An 18989-nucleotide genomic window follows, 5' to 3' on the forward strand; every position below is an offset into this window, starting at 1 on the left:
AGAGATTTTATGTTTGTAAGATGTTCAAAATGGTCCTTCTCTTGGGCAAATTAAAAAACATCAATGAATAATGCAAAACTATAATAATCCCTAACATCAACAACAGATAATAATAATAATGAATTTGAACCGTGTTCTACTGCTGCTCAATGAATACTGGAGATTCAATATCCTTCTCCTTTGTCTCAAAATAGGCATGTCTTTTAATTTTGTATTTTTTTTTTATCAACAATCTCCTCAAAATACAAATGAAAAAACCCACATTTGGTGTCTCCAACCCGTTTCTAACATGAAAAATGATTCAATAATCAGATTAGATTCCTAATCTATTTTCAACAAAAAAAATTCAAAACTCAAACAACTTAACATGAAATGTTTGCAACCCGGAAACCTCCTCCCTATGTTGTTTGTTGTTCAAGTGGTTCTGAAAACCGCAAAATCTCTATAGACACAATGAGGCACCTACACGCAAACGCACTTATTCCATGGCTCTCTAGTTTCAGAATTAGGGGAAGAACTACAAAAACCTAGGAACCCTGATTTTTAATGTGCTGAAGAAGAATCCCCTTTTAACCCAATTAACCCCAGCAGTCAAATGCCAGTCTCCCTCCAATATTATTTTTCAAATAAATAAATAAAAATACCAACTTGGAAAAAAAAATTATACGTTAGATGTCAAATGTGAAAAGTTAACGGCCATGTCACACTAGCTAACGTTTTCTGTTACCATTGTAACATTAGGGACCATGTTGCACTGTTTGTTATACATAAAAGATTAAAAACAATTTTAAAAAAATAAAGAACAAAGTTAAATAGAAAAAAATAAACGAATATAAATTCATTTAGTCAATAATATAATAATTTTACGATTAAAATGTAATTTTTGTTTTTTTTACTTTCTTAAATTTATGATTTAATTTTCTTATTTTTTATTTGAGAAATTTTATCCCCCAATTTTGAAAAATTCATGATTTTAGTCCTTCATTTTTTAATTGAGATATTTTATTCATATTCTTAAAAAATTCAATTTTAAATGTTGATCTATATATTCGAACTGACATGTGTCTATTTATTATTTACATGGTAAATATTTTTTAAATTTATTTAACTGTTAACTATCTTAATTTATTAAAAAAAATTAAAAAATACATAATCAAATTTAAAATTAAAAAAATACTAAAATCCCATATTTTTAAAGAGTGAAGAAGAAATGTCTAAATTTTAAAATCGAAGACTAAAATGACTGATTATTTTAACAATAGAGAACAAAAATTTTCAATTGAAAAATAAGAGGACTAAAATAACAAATTAAAAAAATAAAATAAAAATTACATTTTAACTTAATTTTATTTATTAAGATTCTTTTAACTATTCAAGCTCACCGAATATATACAGTATTTTTTTTTTATATTATATAACTGCTGGCCTAATTCAAACCGATATTAAGCCATACAGCTGAATGATATCAGCAATCATGCATCTGCAAAGAAATGATACTTTTGGATGTTGTTGACTATCAACCGTACTGCTGAAATTGTGGTTGCAATTGTGAGCAGAAAAGAAAAAACGATGTTGAACCAGTGCCACGCCTTCTTCTCTATTCTAGCTGTTCTTCCCTTAACCTAACATTGAGGCAAAATTAAGTCAAATAATAATGATATGTGTGTCCAAATTTGACTAACTCTAATTGGGTTAATTAATTCGTCAGTTAAAGCTTCGTTTTCTGTAGTGTAATTATAAAGTAACCTTGATGAAGACCATGCTAGGGAACATGAAGGTCAGAGGAACGAGTGAAAATGAGCCAAGAAAGTTTACAAAGTCACTCATAAAAGGAAAGGCTGCAGCAACGAATGTGTTCCCTGTAAAGAAAAACGCACGTAGGAGAAATAAGCGTTTCAAGTTCTCCCCTGAATGCATGGGCTTGTCAATTTCTAGGAATTTAGTGTCCAAAGCCTCATGAATTGGTGCTACAAACATCTGCAATTTTTAACATAAAAACAAAAAGACACCGTTCAATATGTCAGATATTTTATTTATCCTTATCTTACTCAAATTCAATTAATCATGTAATTAAAACCTGCATATTCTTTTGACACAAAGCACCCAGCCACCTATGCTAAAATATCTTACATACATGTTGGGAGACTATGGACTGCAAAAAGACGATGGCATTGATGAGGACATTAATCCATTTGGGACCACTTAAGTTTTCTGGAAGGTATGCCGACACCATTGTTCCATAAGCCCAATATCCGATTACGGTAACACCATAATAGAACAGAACTCCCACTGTATACTGCAAATACAGGGCCTTCCTCATGTTCTTCACTGCTGGCTTACGTAGCGTGGACTACATTCAAATTGCAAAAGACAACTTCACATAATCCAATTATTTATAATATGTACGTAGATATACAAATAGCAAATTAATCTTTTCTATTTTATACATTTACTTGGATAGTGATTTTTTTTTTTTATCGAGTAAGTCTTATAATAACTCAAATATCCTATTTAATAAACTGACTTAGTTACATCCTCTTGAATAGTGATATTAGATTTTCTTTTTAATCTTTCTCATTTAAGGTAAAATTTTATTATTTTTATCTTTTATGTAATTTTACATTTTTTAATTATTTCGATTAATAATTTTATCAAATATTTATTAAATCCAATAAGATAATTTTCCAATTTTCAATTATCAAATAATTTTTCACTCTCAACTAGTTTTGTCAAAAATTACCTAAAAGTATTTAACATGATGTATTGATTGGGCTTAAGTTTAATCTGTATAATGATCTCCAAAACCCAAATAGTAGGTCAGCCCAAATTCGTAAATGTTAAGGCACGAAAGTCAACGCTAACAAAAATTGATATACATACTCATGAAACATGTCACATTTCAACTAGAAATAAAATTGTCCTGATACTATAGTAAAATAGGATATTATTGATCACGACAAGTCTTGAGCCGTGTGCTAGCACAATTAATTTGTCTAAGGAAAAAAAAATAATAAAAATATGACCTGAATTTCGGGGAGCAAGCCACTCGTGTTGGTAACAATGACTGCGGAGATGGCACCAAAAGCATTGAAAATTTTGCTCACTTCACTTCCGCTAATATCATAATCCCTATTCGAATTTGATTTTCCTTCCAACCACAAATAATAGTTGGGGCAAACAATTTAACGCTAGTTTTTATGGTTTGAGAGCAAGTTAATTGAAGAGAATAATTGATATACCAACTCAGCAAAAAAAAAAAATATTAATATACTTAATTACCATCTTTAACTAAAACAATTAGAAGAAATATTATATATGTGAAAGTGAGCAACGCTGAAGCTCCCAGCCAATTTCTCATCGCAGATATTGTTGGGAAGAAGAAGGAATAAAAGAAGTAAGCAGCTCCTGTGATGACTATGTAGTATTGGAGCCTCAGGGAAGAATCACTAAATTCTGAGTTTATTGCCTGCAGTAAATTAATAACCACTTTCTCTGTAATAAACTCAATTAGTGGACGTATTTCATTTTTATGAATTCTCATTTTATATATTTTTTCAGCAGTTAACTAATTGAAAAGTATTTTAAATACTACTATAACTTTTAAAGTAATTATTACAGAAATCTAAAAATTTTATCTGGATATTTTTCTATTGGAATTGGATGATAGTGAAAATCTTTCACATCATTTGTCCGTTCTAAATAAACTGTATTTATAACATAAACTTTAATTACCTTAAGTGCCTTGCCTCCGAGGAGGATGAAACCCATATTTCCAAGAAGAAGGGTCAAAAACTGGAAAACCCAGGTGAGGTGGTACATACTCTTGCCTTGTGAAAATAAGGAATACTTTAGTTAAAATTTAATTAACTAATTATAAAACTATCACTGCAAAGGCACTCTTATCATATCATGCAAAGAATGAAAAATTCACCGTAAACATATCCCATAAGATCTCTGTATCTAATGAATCTGCGGTCATCAATGAAATGAAATGCTGCCAAGAGCCAGTTTGCATAGGCAGTGTAGAATCCCACAACAATAAGGCATATGATACCCCAAGTCCAACCCAATGGCCACAAACACAGATTAGAAAAACTTAATATCCACCCGCAATTGAAGCTTGTCACCAGCATCAACCCTACTTGTTGCCACGAATCTGCAAATTGTAATCAACAATTTCATCATGAAAATTGGAGAATCTCAATTCTCAGTTGTCAAGGAAACTGCATATCTTTATTGTGGATGAATCATTTTTATTTTACAATGACAGCAAAAAGAATCAAATTTAAATTTTCATGCATCTACTATAATCTTTCATCACTAGCCCGATTCTAATAGGTTAGTGGACCAATATTCATATGCAGTGACTAGACAATTTTATAAATTTAAACACTCCCAAAGAATTTATAAAAGATAAAAATAGAAGAATTTAAACAGAATTTAGCACGGTATAGAATATATATAGATGAAGTATTTCTTTCAAAAAAAGAATGTAGATGAAGTATTAGTGTATTACCTCGGTCAATGCTATGAGCAGAAGCGAGACCATAATCATCATTTTGGGTACCCTTTTCTTGACCTTGTTCAAGGTTCAGAGTGAGAGGCTTTCCCTTGCTGGCTCTTCCTTCAACATCCATGGCGAATTCTAGATCTGTGGAAAAGAACAAGTTTTTGCTCCTTAAATGATCACAACGGCTGTAGCATGGAATATTCAGGCTGAAATAAATATGACCATTGACCACTTGAGACAATTCATTCAAAGAAAGGGAAATGATTGATTATGCTACATACAAAAAGATTTTATAAAAATTGTTTTTTCTTTTTTAACGAAAGAGAGACCCGTTCATTTGAAAAACTGGCGCACTGACGTAGAGTGGACATTTTATTTATTAAGATATGCGTAAATGATAAATGGTTACTAAAACGAAAATAATTAAATGACAATTTGAGAATAAAAAAATCGTGTTAAATAATGATCAAATCACGTGTTACAGGAAAATAAAATTTAATAGGATATATGTTATATTTATTTAATAATGAAAACATACACAAAATAATTTTACACGAATAACCAATCACAACCCTCTATTTTGTCACCTCACGTGATAAAAAAGCTGTAGAAATTGATTTATTTTTATATTAATATAAGATAATTAATTATATATTTTTATCACATATTCAGTAAATTCTTATTAGATAAGAATTTATTGACAAATTAAAATATATAAGTTAAAATCAACTACTTCTATAATATAAATATAATAAAATATATATAATAATAATAATAACTTTTATTTTAGGTTTTAATATATTTTTGGTCTTTATAAAATATTTTTCTTAGATTTTTTTTCTCTGCAGTTTGAAATAATTACTTTCGTTCCCTAACACGTTTATTTTAACGTGGATAAGTAACATTTAGTTTAGTGATGAACGAAATCTTCAGCAAATAAAAAAAAATCTAAATCTTCAGAAAAAAAATAGAAGTGATCTAAATTTTTTTTAGAGATATTAAATATATGGTACCATGGACATAATAGGTAATAGTTATAATACTTGGAAAGATCACTTGATTTTTAGTTAAAGAGATAATTACTATCACATTTTTTTAATTAGTTCTATAAATAACTACTACTATTACTACATAAAGATACTTATTTATTTATGTTTTAGATAAAAATCGCGAACAATGCCAGGATACCCCGATAAAATTAGCACAAGTAGCTTCAATAGACACTAGCGAACGGTGAACGATGAACGATGTACGTGGTGCTGCACTGTTACTGGTGTAAGCATAAGCATTGTACTCGAGACGAATATGATGAAGAAAATGGTAATCAGATCAGGTATTCATGTCACGCGCAAAACTAAGAGGCGCACATACTGATTTGACTTCAGCTTTCACTACGACATTTCCACCGAAAAATAAGCTTCCACAATGAGATATGCATCATTATTAAAAGCCAATACAAATAAGAACTGATACTAGTATGATCTATCACAGAAAAATTTACATATCGTTCTTATCCGAGCTCAGACTAAGTTTTACAGCTATCACTACTACTTACTACGATCAAACCCACTTTAGAATCTTCGAAAAGATTTGGAAAATTGCTTGTTTACCATTGGATTAAGCAATAGCCAAATCATTGTCGATCCACGTCAACTACGCTCAAAGTTCTACGACATGCGGGAAAATTCTAATTGCGTATTCCCATAACTCCCGTCGTGTAGACGGCATTGCACAAATATAAATTCATATGAGAAAATAAGGCTATAGGTTATCTTTGTAAGAATATTTTATACGACATATGAAACACAACACTTTTTATTCATTTATTTATTTTTGCCAGCAATGTCGATATATATATATATATATATATATATATATATATATATATATATATATATATATATATATATATATATATATATTACCTGAAAGGGTTTATCAGATACCCATTAAATATTACAAGACTTTATTTATCATACAAGACTTTTTAAAATAATGTTTTACAAATTAATAAAGGTGTTTTCATTTAATTTCAAATACATAATGATCTTATTAGTTATTTACTTTTTTTAAAAAATACTCTAAAAAACTATTTTGTAAATTTAGAAGTACACAAGGAATGTACATAAAGCCTGACATAATCTATAATAAATTTATAGGGTCTCGTATTTGACATATAGTCTTCTATGAGTCTAGAGATTTTCCGTGCCTTGGACCGAGGCATGATTCCTTCTTCCTAAAATTTTCTTACCAAAAAAAAAAATTCGATAAACAGTTCAAAAAACACACTCTAAAAAAAATATTTTTAAAAACTATTTTTTCTTTAATTTTATTTCTATTTAATATAACAAAATATTCATTAACAATTATAATATATGTTATTCTCTTTAATTTATTTATATTCATTAATTTTAAATTAAAAATATCTCAAACAATACACAAAAAGCATATTAATATATATATTTTTTATTGACAGCACTTGAATTCAAAATCTTAATTAAAACAAAAAACAAAATCCCTAGTACACTTAAACTATAGCAAACATTATCAAGGAATATAATTCAATTAATTAAGTTAGGTATAAGTGTGTCATTCTTGTAAACTCTTTGATATTCTCTTTCATTTCTATTGGGAAAAAAAATTATATATATATATATATATATAGAAAAATTGATAGGGAAAAAGGTTTTTCATGCCAAAAAATATCATGATTCCTAAGAATCAAGTTTTCTAGGAACAAGTAAAATTTGTTTGATTAACATCCGCACCATTTAATTATGCTTCCTAAAAATATGAAAATATTAAAAAACATTCTCGGAAAACATCATTTCTTAGGAATGTTATTTTTTATAAGTGATATCAAATATGAAAAACTAAGATTTCCAACCCAAGATTCCTATAAAAACTTAAAATTTCTCTCCAATCAAACACCTCCCAAGAATGATATTATGATACATATATATATATATATATATATATATATATATATATATATATATATATATATGACATTTTACTATATTTCACTAATTATTATTATTATTATGCAATTATTTTTACTAATTTTTTTACCTTTAAATTCTTTATTTTTATAATAAAAATTGTATAGATTTTCATACGACTATCTTGTGTGTCGGTTTACTACTTATTGCCCTTCTAGGATTGGTGCAAATGCAAGAAATATGCATGAGGTGTTGATGCCTCTTGTTTTATGTACCAATTAGGTGGATATATGACTTTTCAACAAGTACAAAATTTTACATTATTTTGTCTCACAAGTTTCTTGTTGTAAAATAATTTTTTTATGTTAATGTTTTTTTTTTTTTGGCAAACATAAATGTATATGCATTTTTTGACTATCAATCCTCACAAGACAGATAAAGCATACATTCAACACGTAACCATGTGCCTTGTAAATAGAGGCTCGTAAGGGAATCTTGACATTCTAAAACCATGAGGGATCCTAGACTTTCTTTGATGACATCATGTGGACGTCATTCGATGATCACAAAGAGGTACATACACTTTTCAAGAGATGTTGTACTTCTTTGACTTCCTTCAACTTGGCATCTACTTTCACACTTATTCACTCAAGAAGGTGTTATGCTAGTTTAGTCATGTCCAAGGAATTCCTCAATCTCCTTGTTAGATTACAAGGCATGTTCCCTTTGCTAAGGTGGTTAATAAGCAATGTCATATTGTCATGATCACATCATTACTACTCTAGTTCGAGGAATGGTTGTGCCCCATGGGCATGCCTTGATGATTATTTAGAGTTGTTTTACACCATCTCTCATCCATATATCACAACCCTAGCACAAGTACATCCTTGTAGAGGCCTTATGAGTATGGCTATTAAAGCATCCTATTGTGGTAACTAGGCACCATCAACATGACTAGCATGTAAGGATCTCTCTCTCTCTCTCTCCTCTATATATTGTATATTTGTATATTTCCTATTTATTAGTAGAATTTACACAAGAGAAATAAGTTTTTGTGGTGTCGTGAGATATTTACTTCTCTTTACTCATTTAGTGTGAAACACATTTTGAATTTCATAAGTGGATTTTGGTGTTTAATTATAATTTTTACACAATTGAAACTTATTTTTGTAGTGTTGTGAGAGAGTTAAATGTTAAGAGTTAAGAATATTTTTCTAATAAAAGCATTTTTTTTCATAAAAAAACATATTTATAAAAAAGTAGGGAGTTTGGAGAGTACCAATATCCTTAATTAGTGATCGGGAGTTGCTATTGACACTACCACTTGTTACTGGCACTACTCACATGGATGCCTTTTAATAGTATCCTAAAAATGTTCTTTTGACAAAAACACAACGGAATCATGATTTTATTGTCTATATAGAAAAAACAAAGCACAGCGAACACATAATTTTGTTGTACAAGTATATAACAGAATCGCATTTCTGTTATGTAATTTTTTCACCTCCCATGTAAGCATGATTTCATTGTGTAATTCTTTTTACCCCCAAATAACACAATAAAATCATGATTCTGTTGTGGATTTTCTCTCCCCTGGATAAAACAATAGAATCATGATTTTTTGTGTATTTTTTTGCCCCAAAATAGCACAACAAAATCATGTTTCTTGTAAAAATAGACAACAAAAGCATGATTCGGTTTTGTATTTTTTATGAATATACAACGAAAATATGATTCCTTTGCATTGTTTGGAGACAGAAAAGAATACACGACGGAATTATGATGTCATTGTGTTTGTTTGAGGATGAAAAAAATACACAACAGAATCATAATTTAGTTGTGTTACTTAGGGGTGAAAAAAATATACAATGAAATCATGATTCTATTGTGTTATTTTTATACATTTTCTAAAATAATTTTAAATGCAACTTACGTTTTTAAAGCAATCAAATTAATTGTAATATAATTTATCATTTTTAATAATAACCATATTTTTTCAATTAAAATTGAATTAATTAATTAGAAGTTATTATTTATAAATGTAACCGAATTAATTATTATATGAATTAACTTTATTAAATGTAGTCAAATTAATGTATGATAATTAATTTGATTAGGAGAAGAAAATAGTGTGAGAGAGAAAGAGAAATGATGGAGAAGCGAGAGAGAAAGATAGAAGGGTGAGGAGGCTTGGGTCCTAAAAGAGTAAAATGATGATTTGCTTAGGCTTGGCAGTGACGATAACAATATCCTTCCTAAAAGAGTTTTGAAACAAAAAGGCCAAGGACCGTAATAGTAGAAAAATATCTGGGTTATTGTTTTTTTATTGTGCGTGCGTGCCACCAAAACCCTCCACTTGTTTGCTAAGTTTATTTTCATTATACCCCTTATCCTCTTCTCAATCTCTCATGTGTTGTGAAATTCTAATGTCCTAAAAAAACTCTTATCTATGCCTATGTCTCTGTCTCTGTCAACCGTGCCTGCGTTCAATTCTCTCACAATGGCTGAATCCTGCCTCCTATCTCTCCCTTCCCTCTTCTACGCCAAAAACAAAACCCTTTCTCTCTCAATTCCCACTAATCCTCTCAACCTGCAATTCCCATGCTCAAACTCTTCGCTTTTTCCCCTCACCACCAAGACTACGCGCCACTCTTCTCTCCTCACATTCGTGGCTCAGACATCTGGTTGGGCCAAAGAAGGGGAGGAGGAAGAAGCCGCGTGGGAGAACCAAGGCGACACTGCGTGGGGAACTGAAGAAGGTGGCGATGATATAGAAGATGGCGGCGAAGGGGGTTTCGCTGAAGAAGAAGCTGAAGAAGTTAAGATCTTCGTTGGGAACCTGCCTTTCGACTTCGACAGCGAGAAATTGGCCTCGCTTTTCGAACAGGCTGGCACCGTTGAGGTTGCTGAGGTGAGTCACTGCTTAGTTATAATAATGGTGTTTTGTTTGAGGTTTCGATGTTTGGTTTGAAATAATGTGGCTGTCGTTGTTTCAGGTTATATATAATAGGGCCACTGACCGGAGTCGCGGGTTCGGATTTGTTACCATGAGTACAATCGAAGAGCTTGAGAAGGCTGTCAAGATGTTCAGTGGTTATGTAAGTTGTTATGTTAGTTTATATTTTGTGTTGTGTGACTTCGGTGAGAATGGTTGTTGTTATTATCTAATGTTCTAGTGAAAAAACTGTGTTTGGATTTCAATTTTTGATGGTGACTCAGTGGAATGGAATAAAGTTGTTATTGTTCTTTTGTTTGTTTGGATAATTTTGTGACTTGATTGACAGATTTTTGTGCTCCTTAAGTATGTGGGCAAGCAAGAATACGATTCCCAAGTTAATGTGTATGTAATATCAAATGGATAGTTTCTAACTCTTGGCCGGAAGATACCCTAGGTTAACAAAGAATAGCTAAGTATGAAATGCCTTATATAGTGGTAAATGGCCAGGCACAAAATAGCTCCAGAACAATTCTAATTCTCAATTTTAAAATCCCAGTTTAAAAGTGTAAATGAATTTGTCCAGGGTTGTCAAATTATTTATCCTAAATTGATGTACATTACTAACTCCCCCTCCCCTCCATTCTCCTCAACTGAAAGAAACTTAGGGAGAAACTATGTTGATAGTCTGTGTAGACCCAAGGGGAAAGTATTATTAGTATATTTGCTTCTCTCTGATTATCTTCAAGTAGTTAACCTAAGACATTATGATTTATGAGGTTGGTCTATGAGATTGACTACGAGGCTCACTAAACATGCTGGTGTTGATGCTATGCCTTTCTTGTTCATTGTTCTAATGATGCTTTGCTCTCTTTAGAATTTAATTTTGCTCTCATCAGACTTTGTATGAGTATGGAAACTTTGACTTAGCTGTTTTTCCCAGTTGAAATGTGTATTATGTGTAACATGCCCTTTACTGGATTAAGCATGCATATTAATTTTCTTCTCTAATTGCTTTATTGTGGTTTCTTGAGTTTTTTTGGATCTTATCCATGTTTTCTGTGACAGGAACTAAATGGAAGAGTGTTGACTGTTAATAAGGCTGCTCCAAAAGGAGCACAGCCTGAACGCCCACCGCGCCCACCACAATCCTTTAGAGTCTATGTTGGCAACTTGCCATGGGATGTTGACAATTCTCGGCTGGAGCAAATTTTCAGTGAACATGGTAAGGTTGAGGATGCTCGGGTGGTCTATGACAGAGAGACTGGTCGATCACGTGGTTTTGGCTTTGTCACGATGTCCAGTGAGACTGATATGAATGATGCAATTGCTGCCCTTGATGGTCAGGTAACACACAAGTTCTTTATTACTTGATCATTGGTAATGGTAACATTACAAGGACTACTTGTGTGGTTAATTCTTTGGGATGAAATTCTGATATGGTGGTTCTGATATTGCAGAGTTTGGATGGGAGGGCAATCAGAGTGAATGTTGCAGCCCAAAGGCCTAAACCTAGCTCGTTTTGAGTGGTAACTTGAGTGATCTTCCAAGTCCGGCTGATTGAGTTTCCTTTTAATGGCTAAGTATACAGTGGCGTTTTTTGTATCTTCTTTGGGAGCTGGTTTCAGATTAGATTTGCAAGTTGTAATGTTATTAATTTTGTGTCCAGATGAAAATGATTTAAGTTACTATTCCTTTTCTAGGGATTTTGAAGAAAGTCTTGATTTTTTTAACCATTTTGTTTGCTAATGTTGCACGAAAATATAGATATTGTCTTTTAGCTTAAATCTTCTGGTGCATTATCTGGCTACTTAAATGGCACGGAAGTTCAAATGAACAAGTCTCCAAACTTTAAAAGCCTGTGGGTTAAGTCTCTTCTATCTAAGTACTCTTTTTTTGTTTTTTTTTTAAAGTTAGGAGATATTAATTCCTCATATATTTTATAGTTTGAAGACTAAATTCATTAATAAGTAGATAGACTTTAACCACGTTTAACTGAAAGTGTAGAGTTAAAAACACGTTTTTCTTATAAAAATCAGGTCAAATCAGTTTTTTTAGTCTTTTAATTTATTTTTTAATTTAATTCTTTAATTTTTTAAATCAATTCAATTTGATTCTTTAATTTAAATCATAAGAAATGAGATTTTGTGACGGTTTAAAATTGTCACTAAATCATTTTAAACTTTCATAAAATGTATATTTTAAATAAAAATAAATAAATTTTAAAAATTAGAGGATTAAATTGAATTAAAAAGTTTCGGTTCATTTTTACCTTAATAATTTATTTTCTCGTTGAGTTTAATACATAATTTATTAATTTATATTGTTTTAGCTTTTAGTTAAATTTTAAAAATACAGGTGAAATAATGTTTTACTGATTAGCTCCATATAAAAAGAATCTCAAGAAGATAAAAATAAAATTGAACCGGGCTTTATCTTTTGCCATGTCATCTATTAGCTTTCTTATTTGTAAGCTTGCACTTTTTGTAAACCTGAGATAAGTGGAGATTTTGTCATGACTTATCTCCCTTTGCTTAGGGGATCAGGATTCTCTTTTTGCCTCTGCACCATACTGTTTTCTGGCGTTAAAGTTGGACCATTCATTATTTTCTCTCTCTTCCTTAAATTAATTACCATGCAACAACTAATTTGCTGGATATTGATTGCACAAAAAATTGGTTGGAGAAGATCAGATTTTCGATAGACTCTGCACTACAAATTGTGTATAGTTGAACTAAAAATTATTGCTTTGATGTGTATCTCATAAACTCAACAAGTGATTAAGTAAGTGCTTAAATTAATTTATCATAAATAAATCCATGTAATATATGCACGCATAGTCTAATGTGTAAGTACTGTTTCTCTTTTTTCTTTTTGGTATATGTTTTTTTTTAATATTACGAAATATTTGGTGAACTTTAGACAATGTTAGGTAATTGTAATATAAAATAAAGTTAGATGATTACACGCTGTAGTATAAATTTGTTTATAATTTTTAAGAAATTATAAATCATTGTTAATATGATTTTAAGATAATTATAATAACAGCCAATACCTCCATTACATATTACATATCATGATTTGTAATTATATAATAATATAAAATTATTTTAAATCCATTGATTTATGTATAACCTATTTTTTTTTTATAATAATCTCAATCCAATAGCAAACATCCTAAATTACCCCCTTAAGTCAAAGTTATAACTTAATTTGTCTTTTTTTTTTATTATTATTTTATCATAAAGAAAGTCTTGTAAAAAATATTATTTCATGAAAAATTTAAACCAATAATGATAATTTTAATTTTATTATTTCATTCTAATGTTTAAAATAATCACAAACCAACCTTTTACAATTATCTAAATTATCATCGAAATAAAAATTGCAAATTATCCATCAACATGAAATGATAGATTCAGATTTCATACAGCGGACGACAATGTTTATGGTGTAATTATTAGTATTAATCTGTATGATCCACAAGATTCATGAATCATTTGTTTTTTGTTTTAGCAACTTTAACAATACACATTCTTACAGCACGTGGTACAGTCATCCATTTCACGAAACATATAGAACATGTCTGCGGATTCAGATTCCTGTTGAAATATGTTTCCAACAGGAATAACCATCTTACCACCTGGTTTCAACTGTCAATAAGTGGTTGTGAATGACATCATAAGGAGCAAACTCGGGCCAACCTTGCCTTCCGTCTGTCAACACAAGTAGTATTTGAAATTATTGATCCACCAACTTGACATTGCAAATTATTTAACTGCTCAAGAAACATTAACATAGCCATGCAGTTATCACCACAGAGCAGAGGGAAGAGTTGAAGAAAGTAAATATGGACATTCACAACCCACAAAATCTAGGATTGCCATAACATGAATGCTCATGAATGAACTCCACTTTCATATTAAGTTGACTCAATCATTTCTAACAAATCCCAAATCCTGACCATCAGGTTACTTGAGTTGACTCAGTTACTTCAAACAAATCTCAAATCCTGACGATCAGATTATGATTTTCTCTTTAAGGAGTCGTTAAAATTAAAATTATCCAATCATTCATAGTTCATATCACATTAAGCCTTTGACAATCATATCTGACAAATGAACTAGATTAAACTCTCACAATCAATTACACATCAAATTGAATTGTATTTTTGTTTTTCTAAAATTTTAGAGTTTCAATGTTTCAGATCGACAGAAATTATAGCAGAAAGGGAACCATCTTTCAATGGTTGAGCTGCAGCACTTTTTTTAATATTTTCAATTGAAAAAGAACCCAATTCAGGAATATGTTCCACACCAATAGCACGGCCTTCGGGTCCAACCATCAAGGCAAAGCATGCAGTCAGGTATCCCGTTCCTGTAAAGGGGTCCAAAATATGAATATTGCGCATCAAATGAAGAGAATGCAGAGAAAAATGCATTAAAGTTCCATTCCTGTTAAATCTGTGTGTGGTACGTACAACGTTTCCGCATTGAATTGGGATTATGCAAATCTATGAGAGAAAACTAATTGTCACAGTCAAGGTTTTACATTATAAAATCTTCACACCATTCTTCGTAACTCCATTAAGGAAATAAACCATCCATTCTTTTCTACACACCCTAATTATTGTAACTGCTATCAACATTTTATCAGTCTATCTATGACTTGTAAACAACAAACACAATAGTAGTGGAATAAAATTCATTCCTAATAGCATTTTCCATTTCTCTTTAATACATGAAAAAAAGAAGTAATTACATATAACTCATTGGCTCTGGTAATAATTACAGAAGGCAGTTCATGGACCATACCGGAGCCAACATCAAGAACACCCATTCCAGGTTGCAAATTCTTCTCCAGAAACTGCAGGCAGGTGGCATGCATATGCGGTGCAGAGATGATGGCATTGTAGTGTCCACATAAGGTTGGAGTCCGCCGCCGCTGGGTACAAACAAAGCTCTATCTATGGTTTCCATTACTTCAGCTACCTTTCTAGATATGATTACTCCATAACGCTGCAAATTATCTACCATGCATTTGTTTTCGTTGATTACATAAATTTTAACATGTTTGATTTCGTGTTAGAGAAAAATTAAGGATTAATTCTGGATCTACAATTGATTTTGAGTTTAAGCAACTTGAGTAACTTGTGTTGGATTCTAACTTTTATATTAAACTTTACTTTTAACTTGATTTTATAGAAGAAAATATTTAAGCATAAATTGTATTACTTCAAAATCAATTTTAGAAAATCAATTTCATCCAAAATAAATTTTGCCAACCTTCATTCATGCACTAGGAAAACACAAACAAGTAACATCCCATTATTCCTTTTATCTGAAACTTCATTTGAGAATTACCGTCGTCATAGATGAGCACGTGAAAATCTTAATTGATGTAGACTTCATTAATGGAGCAGTACAAGACTACAAGTTAAAAAACACTTGAGCAATAGAAAGAAACGAGTAAAGGTACTCCACAGTTTTCACCCCAGCCCTTTTCTTTTTCAATGTCCCTGGAAAGAATTAGCTGCATCTGATATAGCTTCGGACCACCAAAAAAATATTAATTACCTTTCTACTACATTGATGATAGGAGGGAAGTAGAAATTACATTTAAGTATTTCAAATTCTTTAGAAATCTAAAAGTAACTGAGGTAGAATAATCTCCAAATGAGTAGGTTCTAGTTGACTAGCACCCTCTACTTCTGCTGTAGCAGCAGCACGTTGAACAGCCTCTGCATCAACAGAAAGGATTTTCATCAAGATGATAAAGATTATGTGCAAAGTTATGCTCATGACCAAGGAAGCACAAATGTTTTCTCTTTTAAGATGTATGAACCTGTGATAAAAATCCGGAGAAGTTCACTAGTAAGCTTCAGAGCATTGGCATTAGCTGGATCAGAAAAGAATCAAAGATGGAGAAATGAGTCAAACATGCAAATGTTCAATTTGCAATACCAACACAACTATGGCATGACTTGATCACATAACCTCCAACAAATAAGTAATTTGTCAATAGAATGAAGATGGAAACATGACATAAATACCAGAAGTTGACCGATTCTTCTTGGATGTTCCAACTCCTACCTGTAGCAGTAAAACCCATTTGCAGGTTATTGGCACACAATGCAACAATTAAGCAGGAGATATTATGCAGTTGAAGAGAATAGATAAAAAATAGAGGATGCAGGTCGTACTTAAGATGCTTTTGCCATTGATGGCACCCAGTCAGTTATATATTACAAAATTTACTTTGAAAACAAGTTAATTGTTTGAAATAGATTGATAGCCATCTTAAACAGAAGACAAATGTAGCAAAACCTAAACAGTGAATATAAGAAATTGAAAGGGAAACAATCAGGGCCAATTCCCTTACCAAACATTTGGAGAAGAAAGGATTATATATGAATATCATATATTGTAAAAAATTACGCCCTCCATGTATTTCATGTTTGCTACACAGATCTCTCATCTATTACAAAAACCAACATGGGAGATATAAGGTTGGCTTGATGGTTGGGAAGGGGGGGATTAAAGGTGAAGGGAGAAGGGGAGAGGAAGAGGTCACGAGTTCAAATCACTCCCACTGACATTTTTAACAAAAACTAACAAACTAACATTTGCCATAAAAAAAAAACAACACAAAGCTCCCTTGCATTAATAAAAAAAGTACTACAATTAACTTTAAATGTTTAGAGACCACAAAAATTTCTTAATAAGATAGCACATGGTCTACATGGAATTTTTTAGGTCATTCAGATTTATATGTCCAGAGTTTCAAGTTGAAGGTTCTTCACGGATGTGGTCAAAACTCTAAAGTAACAATTGAATAAGATTTGGTGAAATGCATATTCTTATGCACCAAATCAACAGAGTGAGACTGAAAGATGATATGTAAGGACCTTGTAGCTCATCGTGTGATTGAAATTGAAAGACTTCTCAAGCAAGACTTACAAAACAACAAATGAACACAGCATATGATAAGATAGAAGGAAGGAACGTTTGCGTTGCTAATAAGTGGATCACTCGTGAAGAAAAAACAAATTTATGAAATGCAAGCAGGGGAGCAATTTGATGTTAAGCCAGAACCATATGTTAATAGGGGCAATAGACCATGGGATTAACCAAACTTAAAAATGACCTTATGTCACTTGACACTTGTGCCAATAAGAACATGGACAATAACACAGATAGAAACGTGAATGGCAAGGTTTCTACTTTCAAAAAAGCTTTAGAAACGTGGTATTAATTTTAAATCCAATGTTGTAAGCAGAATAGCTTCCTAGTCGTGAGCAGATCTATATCTTTTTGTTTTCTGCCTTATCCTGTTCCAATTCCAAAGATTGACAAGCACCAGTGAGGTAATTGTTGGAAATAACAGCGCAAAAACAATTCAAATGTTCCAAACTCCCACAATTTAACAATTTGAATTTAGAAATTATATCATTGTCAAAAAACGAACACAAACAAAAGACATAAAAGCTCAAACAACGAGAAATAGAAATGAAATGAGAGAGGAATTTGCGAAGAACCTCGGAGTCCGGAGCGTCGTTAGCTTCAACATTTTCACGCTCTGGAAATGGAAACAGAAAAAAAGAGAGTTAATGATTGGAGAAGGAGGAAGAATTAGGAGGGTAAGAGAGGGAAAGTGTGAGACCAAGGGCTCGCAGTGTCCAAAAGCGCTTCAAAATGGAATGAATCAGATCCTGTGTACCCAATTTGAACGAAGAATAAGTCAGGTAGGTATTTAGAAAATCAAAATTGTGGTGTAAAGAGAAGAGAGGGAGGAAAGGATTTAAGGGTTGTACACACTCGAAGGTGATTTCCTCCATCATACAGCAATACTTTATCTGCTCTACCGATCACCGCCACAACCTTCGCCACCGCACAGTTCGGTCACACTCGTTTGGAGGGAAAGGGAGAACTTGGCTGCTAAATAAGAATACGGTTACTTCAGCATGTTTGGATTGCGCTATGTTTTTGGGTTTTTCCTCCTGGAAGGTCATTGATAAAATAAATAATTTCAATTATTGGTAAAAATTAATAATTATTTTTTTATTATACTTATAATTATTTCTGATTAATTAATAGTATAAAAATCCCTCATTATATCGTGCAGAAAAATTCAACTCTTAATAGCTAATAGATTTTTTTTATTGTTTTATCTTTCATAATTGATTAAGTTAAATTTAAAGTTAACGTACTATTACAAATAACTTCACTTTTTTAACCTTATCATAGACAAAACGGCATGTTTTAAACAATCCAAAGGAAGTAGACTGTTTTAAAAATATTTTTAATATAACATAATTAAATATAGAACTGATTTCATATAATCAATTTCTATAAACAATATTGATTATATGAATAATCAATAACTGAAATTATTTTTTGAATAATTTAATCTAAATACACACTGACTTTGGATATAAAGTTTAAAAATTAAAAATATTTTAAATTAAAGAAAAAAAAACATATGAATAAATTTAACTTTCTCACTTCAAAGGATAAAACTCGTGTACAATTTTACAGGTGCTAGTTGTATCGTTAAGCAATTAAAATTAAAGTTTCATCTTAATAATCTAAAAAATAAAATG

The 18989-nt window shown here is 31.1% G+C and overlaps 2 protein-coding genes and 2 pseudogenes across 2 annotated transcripts; 1 reads left to right on the forward strand and 3 right to left on the reverse strand.

Moving 5' to 3' along the window:
- Positions 1–1244: 1244 nt before the first annotated feature.
- Positions 1245–4793, reverse strand: LOC100809791 (proline transporter 2-like; annotated as a pseudogene).
- Positions 4794–9907: 5114 nt separating this feature from the next.
- Positions 9908–12096, forward strand: LOC100804984 (31 kDa ribonucleoprotein, chloroplastic-like). Its single transcript, NM_001255427.2, is given in 4 exon segments — positions 9908–10363; positions 10449–10550; positions 11456–11734; positions 11848–12096. Coding segments are annotated over 4 exon segments (903 nt in total). The 3' UTR covers positions 11914–12096.
- Positions 12097–13848: 1752 nt separating this feature from the next.
- On the reverse strand, positions 13849–15637 carry LOC100810321 (protein-L-isoaspartate O-methyltransferase-like; annotated as a pseudogene).
- Positions 15638–15778: 141 nt separating this feature from the next.
- LOC100810847 (protein MHF2 homolog) lies at positions 15779–18288 on the reverse strand (the record flags this gene model as incomplete). The annotated part of the gene is made up of 6 exons (XM_041011185.1): positions 15779–16127; positions 16232–16285; positions 16440–16479; positions 17925–17965; positions 18050–18098; positions 18205–18288. Coding segments are annotated over 6 exons (372 nt in total), but the record flags the coding sequence as incomplete, so codon positions are not given.
- Positions 18289–18989: the final 701 nt, after the last annotated feature.

Source organism: Glycine max, chromosome 17 (assembly GCF_000004515.6).
Source record: "Glycine max cultivar Williams 82 chromosome 17, Glycine_max_v4.0, whole genome shotgun sequence".
Lineage (NCBI taxonomy): Eukaryota > Viridiplantae > Streptophyta > Magnoliopsida > Fabales > Fabaceae > Glycine > Glycine max.